The sequence below is a fragment of the Heterocephalus glaber genome, unplaced genomic scaffold, assembly GCF_053883595.1.
Source record: "Heterocephalus glaber isolate CG9 unplaced genomic scaffold, H.glaber_assembly_v1.0 deba00000071, whole genome shotgun sequence".
Classification (NCBI taxonomy): domain Eukaryota; kingdom Metazoa; phylum Chordata; class Mammalia; order Rodentia; family Bathyergidae; genus Heterocephalus; species Heterocephalus glaber.
In genome coordinates, this window is record NW_028258137.1 from 18,475,190 (window position 1) to 18,497,642 (window position 22,453).

At 40.7% G+C, this 22,453-nt stretch overlaps 1 protein-coding gene across 7 annotated transcripts in view; it reads right to left on the bottom strand.

The window, feature by feature from the left end:
* Nucleotides 1-22,453, bottom strand: part of Ctcf (CCCTC-binding factor) — a 52,467-nt gene that overhangs the window by 4,595 nt on the left and 25,419 nt on the right. For all 7 annotated transcript variants that reach the window (XM_021256848.2, XM_004843024.4, XM_021256847.2 and 4 more), the window contains 8 exons: nt 16,933-17,722; nt 16,355-16,525; nt 13,368-13,501; nt 8,347-8,467; nt 7,362-7,511; nt 4,865-5,025; nt 4,086-4,268; nt 3,289-3,424 (listed from right to left, as the gene is read on the bottom strand). In XM_021256848.2, coding sequence (XP_021112507.1) covers nt 3,289-3,424; nt 4,086-4,268; nt 4,865-5,025; nt 7,362-7,511; nt 8,347-8,467; nt 13,368-13,501; nt 16,355-16,525; nt 16,933-17,713 — 1,837 coding nt within the window. In that variant the 5' untranslated portion in view covers nt 17,714-17,722. The remainder of the gene's footprint in view (nt 1-3,288; nt 3,425-4,085; nt 4,269-4,864; nt 5,026-7,361; nt 7,512-8,346; nt 8,468-13,367; nt 13,502-16,354; nt 16,526-16,932; nt 17,723-22,453) is intronic.

Here is a 22,453-nt window from a genome sequence, read left to right on the forward strand (position 1 = left end):
CATTTCTCAAGTGACAAATCCTAAATGAAGACGTTGAGAACACACTGGTAGGTGGCAGTGTGTCAAGAACAAGCTGTTTCCCTGTTGAACTTACTGAAGCCCCCTATTGCCTAAGTTGGCCCAATGCCCAGAAAACTAAACAAATTCAGTCAAAATTGGGAGAAAAAGTACATAAGGGCTAATAGGTCAAAGCTTTATTGGTCTGGAGAGATTCTGGCAAAAAGCCCTGAAAACAGCAATAGAATCTGCTGGCCAATCTCTACAGTTGGACAACAGGCAGAACTTCTGGGACTGGTCAAAGATTGGATGGAAAGCAGACTGATTTCCATGTTGTAGGGTCATAAAGACATATTAGGTACAAGGTCCCCAACCAAACTCCATGCTGTGTTAATCAGCAGTGCAAAAGACAAAAGGAGGAACTGTAGAAACCATCAATAACCTCTTTAGCCAAAAGATACTCCTGGAAATGTGCAGTTAGGGAGTGAAACTGGTATTGTGGGAGATAAACCAGGTGAAAATAAGGAAACACCACGGGAAAGAAGGGCACAGGACAGTTTGGTAGCAGAAGGCTCTGTAACAAAGAGCAACTACAAGGATCTCCAAGCCTAAGCTTATTGGGATCACTAGTAATGGGGTTTTCAAACTGATATTTTAAAGGAGGCATGCACTCAAAAGTGACTGAAGAAGATACTGTTTTAAATAGATTTTCCAATGAAAAATAGTAGCAGTGGGTGTAGAGGAGTATGTCTGTAATTCTAGTACTCTGGGAAGCTGAGGCAGGAGGATTGCAAGTTTGAGCCTAGCCTGGGTAACTCAATGAGTCCCTGTCTCAAAATAAAAATTTTAAAAAGGGGAAAAAAAGAAAAAATTTTTTAAAAAGGATGGCTGGGCGTGGTGGTAATCCCAGCACTTGGGAGGCTGGGGTAGGAGTATTTGCCATGAGATCGAGGCCAGCCTGGGCTATATAGTGAGTTCAGGACCAGCCTGAACTATACAGTGAGACCCTGTCGAAAAAAGAAAAACAAAAACAAAGGGACTGGGAAGGGCAGGACATAATGGCTCATGCCTGTAGTAATCCCAGCATTCAAGAGGCTGAGGCAGGAAGACTGCCAAGAGTTTGAGGCCACCAGAGCTAAATAGTGAGTTCAAGGCAGCCTGAACTATACAGGGAGACTCTGTCTCAAAGAAACCAAAACAATGTTTTAACCAAAATAGGGATGACGATGAAGCTCAGTGCAAGAGCCCCTGGTTGAATGCTCAGTACCGCCAAAACAAGCCAGAAACAAAAACTTGGCAACAAAAGAATATAGTAGTTGCTTAGCATATACAAGGTTCTTACTTCAATCCCCGGTACAAAAAGAAAAGAAACAAGAAACAAAAAACCTTATGCTTACTAAGATTAATATTTTCTCAGAAAAAGTTACAAAAATGAAAGCCTTGTTAAAATAAATTAGCTGGGGTGTGGTGCACATGCCTGTAATCCTAGCTACTCTGAAGGCTAAGGCAGGAGGGTAGAAAGTTCAAGAACAGCTTAGCAAGATCCTGTCTCAAACTAAAAAAATAAAAAGGGCTGGGAATCGAATGCTTCTTTAGCATATGTAAGCCCCTGGGTTTGATCACCAGCACTGTAAAAAACAAAATAAAACAAGGATTTCAATAAGCAAGTTTTACAATGAAAACAGTAAAGTGACTGAAGTTCTCTAATAGGTTCATTGTTCAAAAGTTTAATTCCCTAAAAAAAAAAAAAAAAAATTTAATTCCCTCCTCACTACTTCTATTAACAAACACAGAAGACAGGACCAGGGATTTAGCTCAGTGGTGCCGCCGCCTGCCTCAACACCTGCCTCATCGCCTGCCTCGCATGCGCAAGGTCCTGAGTTTGATTCCCGGTACCAAACTCCTGCCCCCCTCCCAAACAAACACAGAAGACAACATTAAGAATCCCTTGGGCTGGGGATTAAGCTCAGTGGTTCTGCTGCTTGCCTTGCAAGCCCAGGGTCCCGAGTTCAATCCCCATACCAAAAAAAGAAAGAAAAGAATCCTTAGAAATGTTAAAGAACCATCTATTATCTTTCGATTCAGATGGTGTTCCTGGGGAAGTGCATTCCCCCATATAAAACTCTTATCATTTTCTATCAAAATCCTAACACTTTAGTCAAAGTATGCCTTCTCCCCTCAGTGCCTGCAGGCTGAGCATTCACAGAAACCTAACACTTTTTTTTTTTGGTATCGGGGATCGAACTCGGGACCTTCCACTTGTGAAGCAGGCGGCGGAACCACTGAGCTAAATCTCCGGCCCAAAACCTAACACTTTTGAACACGCCTGTGTTAACTGAACATGCCTTTCAAATTACCAATAACCTGCTGTCCCTCCTTTTGTGAGACAGCACCACTAAGCATGACTCATGCCTAGATTTCATGACTAGAAAGGTAAATATGTTTCCCTGAAAATACGACCTAATTGAAAAATAATCAGCCTTGAAAACTAGAGATAAAAGAGGGGTGGGGATTTAGCTCAGTGGTGCTGCCACCTGCCTCGCAAGCGCAAGGTCCCAAGTTCGATCCCCAGTACCGTCCAAAAAAAAACCCTAGAGATAAAAAAAATGCCAGCTGGGTCAGTTGTGGTGGCACATGCCTGTAGTACCAGCGCTCAGGAGGCTGAGGCGGGAGGATTGACATAAGTTTGAAGCCAGCCTGGACTACACTGTTAGTTCAAGGCCAGTCTGAACTACATAGTGAGATCCTGACTCAAAAAAAGCAAAACCTGCCCAATCACTTTGCCTTACCTGGCATTACATAGTACCTGTCAGGCAACAAAACAGTGAGGTATAATCTGCATGACACTGGCCATCACCATGGTAACAACCAGCACTTATTTTGGGGAAACACAGTACAATCCCCATGGTAGGGAGCAGGAAAAGTGGTAAATTAAGGTAGGAATGGAATGGCTGGGTTTCACTGATTTCATCAACCATCTCAAGGCCACACTAACAAAGGCAAACTATGAGTCAAGATGCTTAAACAACTTTCTTCATGTCCACTAGTCACTGCTCAAATCAAGGCCAGCTAACAGCACATAAAAAGAATAAACTCTGCTGGCTTTGGAACACTGCCAATTTGAACAGAGTAAAAATACGAAGCATGCTTTAACTGAATGGTGCATATAAGATATCAATAAGCACCCAGGTTTGATGGTGCATGTGCTGGCAATGAGCCTGAACTACACAGTGATACCCTATCTCAAAAAAACAAGACAAAACAAGAGATAAAAAGAAACAAGCTACTTACCACTATCAGAGGAATCTTCTTTTTTAGAGCGCATTTTTCTTTTTCTTCCACGTTTACTCTTCTTCGTTTCTCCTCCATTTTCACCTTCTACACCATCTGGACCAGCACAATTATCAGCATGTCTTGCCATGGTATTCTAACAAAAGGATACATCTTTTATACTACTAAGAACGCTAAGATCAGAATCGAACTTCTCTTTAATAAAATTAAAATTTGGGGAATCTATATGAAGCCTGAAAGTTGGGGGGGGTGGAAAGAAGAGGAAAGGAGAAGAGAGCTCTTCAGAAGACAAGGCTGAGTCCTCTGAAGGGAGGCTTTGCAGTCTGCAGACAGGATCAGACTAGCTCCTGGTCCTGTATAGACCTGGCTAATGGAAACCCAAGAAAAGACACAGGATGGTCTAAAGCTGGCAATAGAAGGGATGGGGTGCAGGTTTCAATCCACCTAAGGAAATTTCTCAGACCACCAACTTTTGGTTTTTTCTTTTTGAGACAGGGTCTTGCTATGGAGTCCAGGCTGGCTTCAAATTTGTGATGATCCTCCTGCCTCAGCCTCCGAAGTGCTGAGATTACAGGTGTACACTAACATGCCCAGCATCAGACAATTTAAAGACACTGCTCCTAGTCAGTGGAAGAGTTCATACACAGAGAAGAAAAACTTGAGATAGGTATGACTTCCTCTTTACAAATAATAATCTCTATGAAACTTCCATGAAAAAAACTGCCCTGCTTTGCAGTGGAAGATTAAGAAAGCAACATTAAGAACCACAAGAGGAGAGGTAATGTTTTGATCCTTACCCGACGTGTAAATGTCTTCCCACACTTAGAACAGACAAAGGCCGCAGGAACAAAGTTGGGGTCATGATAGCGCTTGAAGTGCATGTCGAGGAGCTGTTTTTGGCGGAAGGTCTTGTCGCAGTGGGTGCAAGCATAAGGCTTCTCCCCGGTGTGGGTACGTTTATGCATGATCATGTGCCTCTCCTAAAAGAGAGACACAAGGGAAAGGCCTCAGAGCCTGATTACAGGGCTGCTGCCCCAGCTGCTACCTGTATGCATGTGGGCGAAAGGCCTTTCCCAAGGGTCTAACTCAACACTGCTCAAGATGATAAAGATATCTACACTGGGGTGCAAACTACTTCTCTAAGTCCTAGCAGAGAAAGCTCCACACCCCTCCTGGGCTGCTTCTCTAGTTTGCTTATAAGCATCATGCCCCAGGACCAGATTCCTTCCCTTTCTCAAGTCCTGGACTTAATTCCCACACAGTTTTGAGAAAGAACTTGGTTGTCTGCCTTAAAAGATCAGTTGCGAATGAATTTTTTTTTTTTGGTACCAGGGATTGAACTCGGACTTTGCGCTTTCAAGGTAGGTGGCAACACCACTGAGCTAAATTCCTGGCCCTTGTGACTGAATAAAATATCAACTGGAGACCAACTGACAAAGGGCATAAACTTTGATTTGCTGACATTCCTCATAAATTACAGTTTGAAAATACTATCCTTAGAAACAACCATTCTATTAGGTATACAAAAACCCCTGGATAACATCTGACATGGATGGCTTACTATGATGGTACCTACCTGTCTACAAGCATAATCACACTGGTCACACTTAAAGCGTTTCTCATTCTTGTGTGATTTCTGATGCTGGATGAGGGCATAGCGCTCATGAAATACAGCATCGCAGTAACGGCATTTCTTGCCTTGTTCAATATAGGAATGCTGCTTTCGCAAGTGGACACCTAAAAGCAAAATACAAAGTAAAGTCTAATTTGTGAAAACACAAATAATTATTGTAACAAGTTAATAATACATTTCTCCTATTTATTTTTTTGTGGTACTGAGGAATGAACCTAGGAATGCTAAGCTACATCCTCAGTCCTTTTTTTTTTTTTTGGTACTGGGGATCAAACTCGGGACCTTGCACTTTCGAGGCAGGCAGCAGAACCACTGAGCTAAATCCCCTGCCCAATCTTCAGCCTTTTTTGAGATAGAGTCTCATTAAATTTCCAAGACTGGCCTTGAACTTGCCAACCTCCTGCCTTAGCCTCCTAATAGGATTATAGGGATGAGTTATCATCCCCAGTTCACAGTTCTACTTTTGGTTTTTTTGGTACTGGGGATTGAATTCACGACCTTGCACTTGCAAGGCAGGCACAGTGTCACTGAGCTAAATCCCCAGCCCTCTTCTGCTTCTTAAAAAATCATTCCAGTGGCAGAGCAATCCCCTAGCACATTTGAGGCCCTGGTTGAGGCCCTGGTTCCAACCTTTAACACCCCACCCCCCAAGACTAATAACTGTTGTGGGAAAAGCAATTAAAATTGTTAACAGGACAGGATAGCTGGACAAGGAAGGTGGCAATGATTAAAGAAGGGAAAACAGCAATGAGAGTTTCAGGAAGCTGATTCAATAGGATTTAGCAACTGTGTGTGGTGTGAGGGAGAAGAAGGTAGATACTGGAATGACCTCCAGGATTTTGGCCTGGAAAAGCAAGTAGGTGGTATAGCCATTTACTGAGATAAGGAAGAGCAGAAAGGGTGAAGACCAAGGTCATATGTCTGGTTTAATGGGCAGGCATAGACCAATTTTACACCTTCAGTTTCACACATGTAGAATCTGAAAAAGACAGTGATATCAAAGCAGAGACGGGACAGGAGGTATAGATTGTTACAGAAGTCTAATTCAAAGAGGAAGATGCGGATATGAATATAAATTTAGGAATTACTAGAACCTGGGTGAGATCATGGGAGCTGATAAGATCACCAAGGCCAAAAGTAAAGAATGAAAAGGAAGACCATGGGTCAGGTTTTTTGTTATTTTTTTGTTGTTATATTTTTTGAGGCAGAGTCTCACAATATAGTTCAGGCTGGCCTCGAACTCAAGGTGATTCTCCTGTCTCAGCCTCCAAAGAGCTGGGATTACAGGTATGTGCCACCATGCCAACCTGGGTCAAGCTTTAGGAAATCCAACAAGAGTTAAGGCCAATGAGAGGAAAAAGGGTTTTAAAAACACACACACACACACCCAGGAAAGTTCACAAGGAACATTCTAAGAAGAAAATCAACAGGATATAGTGTTACAGAGGCTGACAGACGAAAGTGTTTGAAGGAGAAGAGTACAGTCAACCCCGAAGAATACTGGTAGGGAATCAAGTGAAATGGAAGTGGAATGTTCCTTACATTCCATGTGTGGGCTCATTGGTGATCTAACCAAGAGTCACTTTACTGGAGTAATGGGGTGTAAGTCAGGAGGAAAATTAGGCGATGAGGAAAAGAAGACTGGGGGACATAACTCTTCATGAGAGTTGACTGGGAAGCAGTCAAGAATCCAATCTAGGGAGCTAGGGACATAGCTCATTGTAGAGAGCTTTCCTAGCACATGAAAGGCCCTGGATTCAATCCCTAGCACTAGAAAAAAACAAAACAAAACAAAACACATCATCACCACTAACCAAAAAACAAACACCCTGGGTTCAACTGCCAGCAACTTCCCCTTCAAAAAAGGTGTATTTTGTGGGCTGGGGATTTAGCTCAGTGGTTCCAGCGCCTGCCTCGTAAGCGCAAGGTCCCAAGTTCGATCCCCGGCAACACTCCCCCTCAAAAAAGGTGTATGTTGTTTCTTTCTATTACAGGTCCCATTACTTTGTATATAAACTTTATTCAAAACAAAATCTTGTGGCCTGGCTGCATTAAGAAAAAAGAAAAATTGGCCAGGTGTGGTGGTGCACACCTGTAATCTCAGCACTTGAGAGGGTGAAGCAGAAGGTTCATCAGGAGTTTGAGGCCAGCCTGGACTACATAATGAATTCAAAGCTAGCCTGAACTATACAGTGAGACCCTACCTGAAAGGCGGAGGGGAGGGAGAGGGAGGGGGAGGGAGGGGGAGGGAGGGGGAGGGGAGAGCAGGGGAAGAGAAGAATTGGGGGGAAAATAGTTAAGTAATGGGTTTCATTAAGTGGCAGGCCATTCTAATATACAAATGTGTAAGAATTAGAAGGTGTAGTTAATATGGTCCTTGTCTTTTCATTAATCCTTGAAAATACTTTTTCATTTGCCTCTAACAATCTACAATACTTACCCAAATCACTTTTTCGGGCTATGACAGTGTCACAGTGGGGACAATGAAACTTAGCCACATTTTCTGTGTGCTTCTGTAAGATGTGCATCTTCATGGTACCACTCTGGGTAAACCGAGCATGACAAATATAACATTCATAAGGTTTTTCCCCTTTAAAGTAAATACAAAAGAAACAAATTAAATGAATAAATACTGGGAGTTAGTGCAAGGGCAACTGAAGTGGCAGATATGCTAGCCACAGAAAAGCTATAGGTCTTACTTGGGAAGACTGAGGTGTAGTCCCAGTCATGTCTATCTTCAGACATAGCAAACAAGTTCTAAACTGCTGCTGGCCACTTCTGGTCTGCCCAACTCTGCTATGGAGCCCTCCACTGTAGGAAGAGGGTAGTTCCTAAAGCAATGCTTACTTTTAGAGGAGACCAGATGGAGAATCTACAGTTTCCTCGCTATATTTAGGAAAACTGAGGATGTGAGATAATTACCCAGACTTTTAAAAGTAAAACCTCTAGTTTTTTTTGAAACACAGCTTCACTATGTACTTTAGGCCAGCCTTGAACTCACTATGTCGTCCAGGCTGGCTTGAACTCATGATCCTCCTGCCATGTGCTAAAATTAGTCATGTACTACCATGTCTGGCTAAAAATTCTAGATTTCACTGTTTCTCCTCTAAAGTACCACTTCCATGTTGCAGAAAGACTCAAAATTCTCTAATGTAATTTTTATTTATTTTTGATTGAGACAGGGTCTCACCATGTAGGTCAAGCTGGCCTTGAACTTACTATGTAGCCCAGGCTGGCCTCAAACTCACAGCAATCCTCCTGCCTTAGCCTCCTGAGTGCTGGGATTACAAGCATACACCACCATACCCAGCTCTAATGTAATTTTTAGAATAATGAACTCAAAGGATATATAAATGATAGCCTGTGGCAGGTCACAGGGTCCCATGAGATCCAGCTCATTAACTGAGGGAGGGGAGACATCCTACCTGAATGGGTTCTCATGTGCCTTTTGAGCTTGTATGTATCCCTGCTGGCGTAACTGCACAAACTGCACTGGAACGGACGCTCACCAGTATGAGAGCGAATGTGACGTTTTAATTTGCTGACCTGAAACATGAAAGCAACCAAGCTTCTTATACTTTATTAACATAGATTATAGTATGAGCACTGTGGTTTAGGTACAAAAGTATAGATTTAGGACGCTGAAGTCAACAGTCTAAGAAATATATTCCTCTTCACTATATATAGCTATTGTTTCTCAAAGCCATATCATAATCCAAGATGACGGGGATTAAGTAGACAGGGGCATTGGCGAGAAAAGACTGATAATCACTATTGTTTAAGCTGGATAATAGGTACATGGGGCATAGTATGCTTTTCCTTTTACATACTGTTTTGGTTTTTTTGAGACAGGGTCTTGCTATGTAGTCCAGGCTGGCCTCAAACTCATGGTGACCCTCCTGCCTCAGCCTCCAAGTGCTGGGATTACAGGTGTGTGCCACCATGCCTGGCACTTCTTTCTCAGTCCTTCCTTTTACTTCTGTATGTTTAAAACATTCCATAATAGTTTTTTTTTTTTTTGTACCGGGGGATCGAACTTGGGACCTTGAGCTTACAAGACAGGCAGCAGAACCACTGAGCTAAATCCCCAGCCCTTACTTAATTTTTTTGAACAGGGTCTCACTATGTAGTTCAGGCTGGCTGTGGGCACACTATGTAGCCGAGGGCTGTCTCAAGGAAACTCACAGCAATCCTTCTGCATCAGCCTCCCAAGTGCTGGGATTACAGCCATGTATTACCACACCTGGCTCAGCAGGTGTGGTAATTTAAAAATTTAAAAAATTTAAAAAAATTAAAAATTATTTTTGAAGCAAAATCTTTACATATTTGCACACTCTATTTATATGACATTCATCACAGGGAATTTATACCTGTACCTGATATATCTTGTTTCTTTTTTCCCACTTCCCCCCCTTCGACCCCTCTCCCTCTTATTTATAAAAGCTTTGTTTCCATTATTTCCTTCTATTCTTTTTTCCCTTGTCCATTCTTTCCTTTCTCCCTCCCCTCTCACTTGTTCCCCTTCTCACTGGAACATTTTCTTCCCATTTCCCAGTATTTATTATACATTTTGGTCCTTATTTATACTTTCGGTTTCTTCTTCTTTTTCTTTTGGTACTGGGGATCGAACTCAGGTCCTTGCGCTTGCACAGTAGAGAGCGAAACCACTGAGCTAAATCCCCGGCCCTACTTTCGGTTTCTTACATCTGAGAAACAATGTGGTATTTAAATGTGTGTCCAATTTATCTCCCTTAAGATTATGGTCTCAAGTTCAATCCATTTAGCTAGAAATGTCTCAATCTTTTTTTTTGGTACTGGGGATTGAACTCAGGACCTTGTGCTTGCCAGGCAGGCATGGCGCCACTGAGCTAAATCCCCAGCCAAGTTTATTTCAATTTATTTTATTTTTCAAGTTTATTCTTTATAGCAGAGGAGTATTCCATTGTATAAAAAACCCACATCTTCTTTATCCATTAGTTGATGGGCATTTGAGCTGTTTCCAAGATTTAATTATTACAAACTGTGCCACTATAAACATGGGTGTCAGCAGCTTCATTTTTTTTTAAATGTAGCTACATTTACTGACGATCACAGGATGGCAGCAGAAACAGGAAGAAGGTTGAAGAGAAAGATGAAGGAAAAAGAGACTTGAGTGCGAAGGGGAAAGAAAAAAGGGCAGCAGCTTAATTTTAAAGAGCTCCAATTTTAAGGAAAAAACTTCTGCACTTAGATCCTCTACCCCTCAAGCCAGGTCCTCACAAATGCTAAATGGCACTCTAAACTACAACCCAGCTCATCAACTATAAAGTTCAACAACATCCAATAAAATAAGGCTTTTATTATGACACCCCTCTTTCCCTCCCGTCCTTCTTGTGCTAGAGACTAAACTCAGAGCCTCTGCACTGAGATGTATCCCCAGTCCTTTTTATTTTTGAGACAGGACTTCACTAAGTCACTACACTGCCCAGAATGGCACAAACTTTCGATCCTCCTGCCTCAGCCTCCTAGAGTACTAAGGATTATAGGAAAGTGCCACTATGCCTGGCTGTTTTCAAATTTTTCTTAGCTAGATATTCAAATTTATACTTTTTTTTTTTAAAGGAGGAAAAGTTTATTTAGCTCAGTTTGCTGAGGTTTCAGCCCATAGTTGGCAGGCTCCAAGGCAGAGTGGCACATGGCAGGGGTGTGTGACAGAGGAGAATCCACATTTATTCTTCTAAGTAAACTTTAGAAATCAACTTGCAATATCTCTTTATTCATGTCCTTTGGAAAAGTTTGTGAAGTATTCCTCACACAGAAATCAGAGGCATATGTCTCTAATCCCAGCACTTAGGAGGCTGAGGCAGGAGAATCAATGGGAATATGAAGCCAGCCTGCGCTACAGAGAGTTCCAGGCTAGCCTGAAGGGAGGAAGGAGGGAGGAAGGAAGGGACAAGTTAAAAAAGTGAAAATAGAAGGAAAAAATGGAAACAAAGCTTTTGTACATAGGGAGGGGAAGGGGAAAAAAAGAAAGGGGATGTATCATGTATAGGTGCAAATTCCTATGATGACTATTACCATTATGTATGCCTAAAATGTATCAATGTTTTGCTTTAAAAACAAACAAACAGGGCCAGGGATTTGGCTCAGTGGTTTTGCCGCCTGCTGCGCAAGCGCAAGGAGCCGAGTTCGATCCCTGGTACCAAAAAAACCCCCCCAAAAACCAAAACAAACAAACAAACAAAAACCCCCAAAACCACAAACAAAAAGAAACCACAGGCCAGGCATGGGGACACATGGCCATTATCTGAGCACTCAGCAGGCTGAGGCAGCAGGATTGCTGTGAGATCAAGGCCAGCCTGAACCTTATAGCAAGATCTTGTCTCAAAAAAACAAAAAACAGGGCCAGGGATTTAGCTCAGTGGTTCAGGCCACCCTCCTCCCAAGCACAAGTACCAAATAAACAAACAACCCACACACTTTGTTTTGTTATTCAGTTTAAGGCATTTCATTGTTATTAGAATTTATTTACTTATTTATTTTTGGTGGTGGGGGGGGATCAAACTCGGGTCCTTGTGCTTGCGGGGCAGGCATCAGAACCACTGAGCTAAATCCCTGGCCCTATTATTAGAATTTGAATCATTTCATACCTTCCTATTATAGCTCTCACAGGCTGTGCATCTCTAACTGAAATCCAAAACATGTAATGCTTCAAAATCCAAACTTATTTTTGGTGCTGGGAATCAAACCTAGGACCTCTAGCATACGAGGCAAGCAATGAACTGTATTCCCAGAACCCAAAATTCAAAACTTTTTGAGTACTGACATGACTGCACCAGATTCAAAATTCATCATTTGATTTTATATAACAGGTCATGGTCAAAACAAGGGACAAATTCTGGGTGTGGCAGTACACACCTGTATTGTAATCCCAGCACTGGGGAGGTGGAGGCAGGAGGTTTGCAAATTCAAGCCCACCTTGGGCAACCTAGTAAGACCTTGCCTCAAAATAAAAAATTAAAAGCCCTGGGGATATACCTTAGTGTAAAGGCCTGGGTTCAACCCCCAGTACCATAATCACAACAAAAGTACTAATTATGTATACTTCTTTTTTATTTGGCCATTCTACTGAAACTCTTCAGCTGAGTTTTTCAGCTGATACTCTTGGGTCTTTCCACTTATAATTCACTTCTTTCTCCTTCTCTCTCTCTTTTTGGTACCAGGGATTGAATTCAGGACCTTGCACTTTCAAGGCAGGCAGCGGAACCACTGAGCTAAATCCCCAGCCCTATAATTCACTTTTTTTGGTACCGGGATCGAACTCGGTACTTTGCACTTATAATTCACTTCATATTTTCTTCAATTAGGTAGAATATTTCCAGTGCAACACTGAACAGCTAACATTAAGAATAGATATCTCGGGCCGGGGATTTAGCTCAGTGGTTCCGCTGCCTGCCCTGAAAGCATAAGGTCCCGAGTTTAATCCCCGGTACCAACAAAAAACAACAACAACAACAACAATAAAAAAAGATATCTTTTTTTTTTTTGTACCGGGGATTGAACTCGGGTCCTTGCGCTTGCAAAAAAAGATATCTTATCTAGGTATGGTGGGCCATGCCTATTGTAATAATGAATTATTTATAGAAATGGTTATATAGTTTTTCTTAATCTCTTGGTTTAATATATACCAATAGTTCCCTTTTTAAAATTTTTGATTATCAGTACATGTTTGGAGTACATGATTATATTCACCATGGGGAGTTGGTACATGTATATCTTCGTTATTTTATGTCCCTACCCCCTCAATAATTTTCTAATGGATGAACTATCCTTAAATTTTAGATACTAATCACTTATTTTATGAGTTTATTTGGTTGGTTAACAATTTTATTTAGCCAGGTATGGTGGAACATGCCTATAATCCCAGCACTCGGGAGGCTGAGGCAGGAAAATTGCCATGAGTTTGAGGCCAGCTTGAGCTACACAGTGAGTTCAAGACCAGCCTGAACTGCACAGCAAGCCTCTGTCTCCCCCCTAAAAATAAAAAGAAAAAAAATTTATTTAAAATTTTTGCTTCACTGTGAAAATAACAATTTACTTTTTGGTAATATCCTTATCTAGTCTTGGCAACAGGGTACCCTCAAATAATAAAGTTAATAAACCACCTTCTTTTTTTTGAAGTTGCTGGGGGATTGAACCCAGATCCTCACAAATACTAGGCAAGCATCCTACCACTAAGCTTACATTCCCATCTCCAAACATTCCATTCTAAAAAATTTTATTTATTTTGGTTTTTGAGACAGAGTCTCATTATGTAGCCTCAACTTTCCTAGAAGGTGGAATTAAAGATGAAGGTCACTGCACCTGGTATTCTTACCTTGTTTTAAAGTCATTCTGAGTTGTTGTATCATCATACTAGATTCATGGTCTATGTACAGTAAGTACCAACAAGGAGCTGAATACTCACTTCTACACTGGCATAATCACACATGGAACACTTAAATGGCTTCTCGTGGGTGTGTTTGTAACGACGATGCCGCACCAATTCTCCACTGGTCACAAAGGCCATGTCACAGTCTGGGCACTTGTGAGGACGAGTACCTAGAGAAGGAGGTTTGGATAATAAGGAAAAGCATGATCAAGGGCACAGTTAAAGACAGTATCCTGCTGCACAGAAATTTTCCATGAGATTGAATCATACTCATCCCCTGAAGTCTGCACTAGCCTGAGAGTGGCTCTACAAGTTGTGGATTGGCTCTGCTGATTTTATAATAGCCCTAGAATGTGAGAACACATGCCAAATCTGTTCCTCTTACTCATTTGACCCTGGTGCCTTTGACTATAAAATACTTATTATATTGTGAATAACCTATTAACTACAGATTAAAAGTTAATAGAAATTCCAATCAGTTTCAACCCTTGCTAAAATATACATAACATCTTTTACACCTTAGTGTTTTATGAAGTACAGGTCACAGAATCAATGGATATTTGATTCTAGATAGACATCAAATCTTTCTGTATCATGACTATACCTATTAGGGTCCATTTGGCTGTCCATATTCTGAAACTTTTTTGTTGTTGTTACCATCTCTAATTGTGGGCAGCAAGGAAATGCTGACTGCAAGGTAATCCTGAACATTAAAATAAAAAAGAGGCTGCTTCTGAGAATGGAATTAGGAAGAGTCACAATGTAATGAGTGGGACCAGCCATATGGAGAAATCCCTTTCTAAGAGAATGAAGAGAACCCTTGGGAGGGATATGTGATTAGAGAATAATAGTTACTAAATAATTTCAAGGACCATTCATTTGCTCATTCAATTCGCTTCTTCAGTACCACTGAGGATGTTCTTTTTGTTAAGTGTAAAGACTGGTGGTACAGATAAGTAAATAAAATAAATATCAAGACAAGGACAAAAATATCCTATTAGGACAAGGTAAGATAAAAAATAATGGTTGGTGTTTACTTAGTGGAGAGGAAGCTTTCCTCTGGTAGAAATAAGCATGGCAATTAGCAAAGAAGTGGGCATTGCTGTGCAGCAGGGATTTCTACAGGCTGCACCATACGACCATCTCTGTCTCTGTTCAAGGTCCATGCTCACAAAGTCATCTTTCACTAGCTACATCTTGACATAGGCAAGGGTACCTAGAATGTAATAAAACTGCATTTAGAATATGAAAAGGTGAATTTCTCACCATAAACTGATATTTTGGTGTATACATGTGACTCCTGCAAACTTGGTAAATAGGATGTTATTAGGCCTTCCAAATCAGCTCTAAGAAACCAGACAGAGTGAAACTAACTCTTTTTTTCTTTTTTTGGTACTGCGGATCTAACCCAGGGCCTTACATGTGCTAGGAAAGTGCTCCACCACTGGGATACATTCCCCAGCCCTTTGGTAATTCTAATTTTGAGACATGGCCTTCCTAAACTGCCTAGGCTGGGCTTGGACTTGCTATCTGCCTCAGCCTCCCAAATAGGTGGGATTATAGTCACAAGCCACCAACCTTGGTAGACTCAATTTATTTTCAAAGCTGAGGATTAGGCCAGGACAGACAACACATCAAGGCAGCACAACCATCTTGGTGTTTTATCATAACAGAAACTGCTACTCTAATGACATGACCCTGTTATAATATCTTCAAAGTACCAAATAAAATGTATTATCAAGTGTTTGAGTAGAAACTAGGAGGATGTTAAAAATGACTAAAGTCACATTAGTAAAGAATACTAATTACAGCATATTGCTTATAGGCCAATAGACACTTGATCGTATCATTTGACAACTGGTTTATCAATTAAAAAACAAGAGTTGTCATACAAAATGAAGTAAAGAATAAGGATAAAGGAAAAGTTACTCTTTTTTTCCCAGTACTGGGGATCAAACTCAGGACCTTGCGCTTGCAAGCAAGGCAGGCACAGCGCCATTGAGCTACATCCCCAGCCCAAGGAAAACCTATTCTCCATGTGGTACAGAATACAGACAGAAGAAACTGTTCTACACTAAAAAACAAAAAACAAAAACCCACTGAGGACTTGTAGCCAAGTACCTAATGCTGAAAATAAAAGGCATGTAGAAGAGAGCCTAAAGAGAGGTTCAGTGTGCAGTCCCTGCACTGGAACCGGGCCACAGCCAACATGAAGTTAATATTAGAATATCTGAACACCATATTAAAGTATATATGGCAATTGAACAAATAAATGTTTGACTTGCCAGAATGATACCTTAAACTTTCAATTCTCAGCCAGGTGTGGTGGTGCACGCCTGTAATCCCAGCACTCTGGGAGGCTGAGGCAGGAGGATCACAAGTTCGAGCCCAGCCTGGGCAACTTAGCAAGCAAGATCCTGTCTCAAAATAAAAAATTTTTAAAAGGGCTGGGGATGTAGCTCAGTGCAAAGGCCCTGGGTTCAATCCCTAATACCACAGAGGAAAACAAAACAAAACAAACAAATAAAAACAAACCTTTCCACTCTCAAATTATGAATTATTTATCTTTCTTGTGGTAAAACCAGAAACAGAAAATATGGTTTTTATAAAGGCATAACTTTACTTTCTCTTTTTGTTATTGTTTATTGGTTATTTTTTTGAGACTGGGTCTCACTGCCCAGCCTGGCCTTAAACCTGCAATGATCCTCCTGCCTCAGCCTCCCCAGTGCTGGGATTACAGGTGTGCACCACCACACCCAGCTACTGTTGTTAAAACTTCAGTTAACACAATGCTAAAATCTTTAGGAATTATTCTGGGTAACTACCATAGATAGCTTTATGTCATTTGAATTATTTTCCACCTAAGTTTTCTTGACATTTGCCTGTAACTAAATCCATCTGCTTAAAATAAAATCAAGATTACAAAAAGGGCACTATAAGAAGGAACAAAAATCATTCAAGCTCCTGCTTCAATTAACTTATTAAAACCCAAGTTAAAAGGTCCCCATATTCTTATCCAGCACCTGTGTGTGTATTAAGGTGATTCCTCAGGAGGGTGACTGTTCTGAATGCCCTGCCACAGAGATGGCACTTGTGTGGTCTCTCATCAGTGTGGCTTTTCATGTGACGATCCAAATTTGAACGCCGTGGACACGTGTAACTGCAAAGCTCACACTGGAATGTCTTCTTTACACCTATATGCAAAATAAAACTTGCTGCAGGGTTTCAAAGTGTTAAGATTAATCCTAGTAGGTTCCTATAAATATATTTTATTAACTTTTATTATTGAACCCAATCTAAATCATACTAAATCAAAATTATCTTATGTCACTAATAGATTCACTTCTTTTTTTAGGACTTAGTACTAAATCCAGAAAACTGGTACCCACAAAATAATCTTTTTTTTTTTTTTTTTTTTGTACTTGGGATTAAACTCAGGACCTTGTGCCTCCAAGGCAGGCGGTGGCACCACTGAGCTAAATCCCCGGCTCCCACAAAATAAACTTTTAAAAATACATTTAATATAACATAAAATAACCTGCATATAGACTGTTGTGTGCTTTCTCTCAAATGCTTTGAGATTATGAATAAATTCACTTACCTTTCTTTTTAATTTTTGTTGGCTTTGGAGGCTTCATATTACCAACTACTTTTTCTGCATTAACCTCTGACAGCAGACCTTCCTGCTGTTCTTCCTCAAAATCATAGACAGACACATCCACATCTTTGCCCTCCTCTGTGTAACGCAGTTTGCTCTTTTTGGTTTTCTTTGTTTTTTTGGCTGGTGGCTGATAGTCTGGGTCTTTTTGCCAGCTAGGATCTTCCTGAGGTGGAAGTTCCCCTTGCTCTAGTGTCTCCACCTCTCCATTGGCCCCCACTTTCACCACCTGAAACCCTTCAGGCAAAGGTAAGGTGTGACATATCATGGGTTCACTTTCTGCAAGGCCCTCTTTAGATACTTCATTTTCATAAGCCCCCTGAAGTTCTTCTACTGAAGTGGTAGCAACAGGTACAGTTACAGGAACAGGTACTTGAACAAGCTGCAGCTCTCCTATGTTTATAGGCTGTTCTTCCATATTTACAACCTGTAAAGTTATGATCTGTGTATCGTCCACAGCAGCCTCTGCTTCTGGAGCCACTGAGCCCTCCATTACTTCAGTCTTCATCTGAAGAAGGGTAGGATCCAGCTGTTCCATCATTACCATCTGTACACTGCTGTTGACATCCTGAACCACCTCACCCCCATCCGTCTGGTTCTGGGGCAGGTGGCAAGCATCTTCTTCCTGACCTCCTTCCCGGCGTCGCTGGTAAGTCTTTCTCTCCTTTCCTTTAATGAAAGTTTCAGACTCTTCCACAATGGCTTCAACAGCCTCACCTTCCATTTCCCCTTCCTTTATTAAGGAAGAACACAGATTATTATTTATGAAAAAGTTTGTCTAAATGAAAATATTTACATTTTAAAACAAAAAGTAATCCTGGTCAATTATTTACTCATCAATCAGTTGTTCAACAGACATGTGCCTCCTGACAGAAGGCAAAAGCACCACCTATGATGTAATCTTGTCAATCAAAACAAAAAAAATCTGAAACTAACCAAGCCTCTAGATGAGTGATGGCGAACCTTTTAGAGCTTTCAATGATACAAACAGCTCACTGTGGCATGGATGCCGTAGGTTCAGCACCACTGCTCTAGATCAAATGACCAATGATCAGGAAACTTTTGACAGACAGCATTAAATTATACTGCAGGGATAAAATTAGTAGCATCAGGCCCAAGGATTTACCTCAGTGGCACCATGCCTGCTCAGTAGGATTAGGCCACGCATGATGGTGCACGCCTGTAGTCCCAGCACTCTGTAGGGTGAGGCAGGAGGATTGCTAGAGTTCAAGGCCAACCTAGGATACATAGTGAGTTCAAGGCCAGCCTGAACTACATAGTGAGACTGTCTCAAAAAAAAAAAAAAGTACAATCCAGTCTAAGGGATACTACAGGATTATCTTTTAGTTTTGTTTTTGTTTTTGGGGTTTTTTTTGGTACTGGGTATCAAACTCAGGGCCCTGTGCTTTTGAGGCAGGCAGTGGCACTACTGAGTTAAATCCCCAGCCCTACTACTGGATTATCTTTGAATTTCTTCTACAAATAAATGACCACATGAAAAAAATAGAAAGGTTGGAGAGGGCCAGCCAGGGATTTAGCTTAGTGGTTCCGCAGCCTGCCTTGAAAGCACAAGGTCCCAAGTTTGATTCCCAGTACCAAAAAATAAAGGTTGGAGGGACAACTATATTCCCAAAGTTCTCAATCTGTGGTGACTGCCTCTAAGAACATATGACAAGGTTTGGAGACATTTTTAGTTGTTACTACCAGGGTGGGAAGCCCAGAATGTCAATACTGCAGAAGTTAAGAAACTGATAAAATACTTAAGAGATAGCAAACAATTGCTATGTATGAAACTTCTAACCAATCTTCAAACCAATACATGGTTAAAAAAAAAAAAAACAAAAAGGCTGGGGATGGTGCTACACACCTGAGAACCCACCATTCTAGGAGGCTGAGGCAGGAGGATCACAAGTTTGAGCCCAGCCCAGGCAATTTATTGAGACCCTGTCTCAAAATAAAAAACTAAAAAGTCCGGAGATGTAGCTCAGTGTGAAGGCCCTGGGTACAATCCCAAGAATAAAAAACTTTGAATCTGGATATTTGATATTAAAGAATATTGGGGACTGAACCTAGGGCCTCACTGAGCTATATACTATTGCTATTTTTTTCTTCTGCCTTGCTACTTTTTGTTTTGTTTTTTGTTTTGGTACCAGGGATTGAACTCAGGTCCTTACGCTTGCGCAGCAGGCAGCGAAACCACTGAGCTAAATCCCCAGCCCAGCCTTGCTACTTTTAAGCTAAAACAAATGGATTTTATTCTTTAACACTGCACTTAGGTTGGTAAGTACTCAATAAATGCTAACCAAACTCAATATGTAACAGAAAACAAACAAAAAAATCAACCAACTGATATTTCTGGTTCTTAAATCTTGAGAATGCCTAGATTACTCAAATATCTTCTATCAGAGACACATTTCTCCATTTCTCTGTGCAGGCCCTGATCCATGCTAGAAATCAGAGAAGGTTCCTTAAACCAAGACTAAATGTAAGGCAGTACAAAAAGTACAGATAGGTAAGAGTGGTTCTGCAGTCTAGGAGTTTTGGACAAAGAAAGATACGAAAGTTCAAGGTAAAATTAGATAAGATTTTTTAAAATTAGGTAAGATAATATAACCAGATGTGAACATAAAATGTTTCATAAATACAGAATTTGAATGGAATCCTGAAAGATGGACCGGACATTTAAAGATTCTGTGTGTGTGTGTGTGTGTGTGTGTGTGTGTTGGAGGATCCTTAGGTAACGTAACAGATGAGGGGATTAGAGAAAGGATAAGAACTTATTTAAAGCATAGGATATGCTGGGCATGGTGGTGCACACCTATAATCCTAGTACTAAGGAAGGTGAGGCAGGAGGATCACTGAGTTAGAGGCTAGCCTGGGCTACACAGTGAGTTCAAGGGCAGTCTAGATGAGACCCTGTCTCAAAAAAAGCCCCCCAAAACCCAAAAAACGGGGCACAGGACAGAGGAAAGGCTAGTAATAAAGGTGAAAGATCGTGGTGGTTGTAGCCATAGTATGGATGGTCTTGAATGACAATATATAAACACTACTGTACCTTTATGGTCAGTGATGGAAAACAACTTAGGCTTTTTGGGCAGAGAAATTAAGATTCACTCAATATTTGATTTCAACAAAATGTATCTGTTTTTATAAAATAAATGCAGATCTCTCACTGTCTAACCCCATAACAACTTACTCAGACTTATGTCTCATTGCACTGTAGCATATACTTTCCCCTTCAGTCAAACTTTTTACATGAACACAGCTGTTCTCACAGCTATCTCCTTTTTTCTCTATGTTTTATGTCCAAGTCCTCAGATCCAGCTCATTTGTAGCACAAAAAAGCCTGCTGTGGTTCTGTCATGGCCATTATGCACTTTGCTGCTGATAATGTTATAATTTTCCACTTAAAAAGTCTTAAAATTATCTATTTTCCTAGCTGGAAGAAGTGAAAGTTCTTTGAGGGCAAAAGATAGGGTTGAAGCAATGTTTTTTTTTGTGGTACAGGAGATCAAACATAAGTCTTTATGCATGCTAAGCAGTGCCATACCACTGAGCTACACGCTACCATATGCATGGAACAAAAAAATAAGACTGATGGAAAACTTCCCATGTTACTGAATCACGCGTCTGATCTGTTCTTACCTATTTTCACAAGCTCCTTGTTCTCAATAATAGAAATGTTACTGCAAAAGGTTGCGGGGAATCAAGGAACATTTGTAGAATGCTTTATAATTTACCTAAAAATTAAAAATGAGCTAACATTTCATTGTAAGATTTCATTTATATTCTCCACCAGCTGTGCAAGTGCAAGGACCCGAGTTCGATCCCCGGTACCCCCCCCCCAAAAGATTTCATTTATATTTCTTTCTTCCTTTTTTTTTTTTTTTGGTACCAGGGATCGAACTCAGGTCCTTGCACTTGCACAGCACGTGGCGAAACCACTGAGCTAAATCCCTGGCCCATTTCTTATTGCGAAGGACTGCTTCAAAGCATAATCCTAACTATAATTACTTGTATATATTCAATATTGTTCAGATGGATTACTTTGGAAGTAGGAATGCTCTCACTGGGGGTGAACCTATGGCATGCACGCCATAATGAGCTGTTTGTATCATGGAAAGCTCTATCCAGGTGTGATGGGTGCACACCTGTAATCCCAGCACTCAGAGGCTGAGGCAGGAGGATTGCTATAATTTTGAGCCCAGCCTGAACTACATAGCAAGACCCTATCTCCAAAAAAAAGAGGAAAACTCTAAAAAGTTTGCCATCACTGCTCTGTACCAATGTTGTTCAATCAACAAATGTAAATGAGATACGGTAGCACATGCCTATAATCCCAGTACTCTGGGAGACTGAAGCTAGAAGATCCAAATTGCAATCCTAGCCTGGGCACCTTAGCTATTTAGGAGACACTGTCTTTTAAAACAGGGGGGAGGGGCGCTAACAATGTAACAGTGCAAATACTCTAGGTTCAATCTCCAGTACCAAAAATTAATAAAACCTCCACCTAAGTGAAATTTTAAAATTTCTAGTTTTAAATTAAACATTTCATATTTAAAATTAATCTTCACAGCCAAGGATTTAGCTCAGTGGCACCACGCCTGCCTCGAAAGTGCAAAGTCCTGAGTTGTATCTCTAGTACCAGGAAACAAAACAAAACAGCAGAGACAAGGACTGCCCAGGCATCTTTGGGGCTGGGGGTTTAGCTCAGTGGCACTGTGCCTGCCTCCCAAACATAAGGTCCTGAGTTCAATCCCTGGTACTGAAAAAAAATTAACCTTCACATTACAAGTACAAAAGGAAATAGGTCAAATTAATTTTAATCTAGGAGCCTAACATGTCCAAAATATTATTTTAATATTTATATATTAATATATTTATATATAAATATATTAAATATAAAAATATATTTATACTTAATATTTAAATATATGTAATCCATTATTCATAAGGCATTTTATATTCTTTTTCCACATACTAAATCTCTGAAATCTGGTATATATTTTTAATTTACAGCACATCTCACTTTTAGCTTGTACCCCAAAGTTCTCAAGAGCAACACAAGTCTTGGGGTTGCTGTACTGGACAGCACAACTTTATTCCTTTGTTACTCCAAAATATGGCTAGGTGGACGAGCAGGATTGGGATACACTTGGAGCTTATCAGAAACATAGAACTTCAGGCCGGGGATTTAGCTTAAGTACTCACAAAACCAGAATTTTCAACTAACATTATACCATTATTTCCACTTACTTTTTTTTTTCCTGGTACTAGGTGGGGATTGAATTCAGAACCTTGCACTTGCCAGGCAGGTATGTGGTGCCACTGAGCTACATCCCCAGCCCCATACTTTTTGTTTTTTAAAAGAAAAGATTTTCAGGTTATGAAGATCCCAAAATTAGTATTCCAGCAAAGAGAATGACAATTCAAATGACTATCTAGCATTAGGGAACAGAGAAAA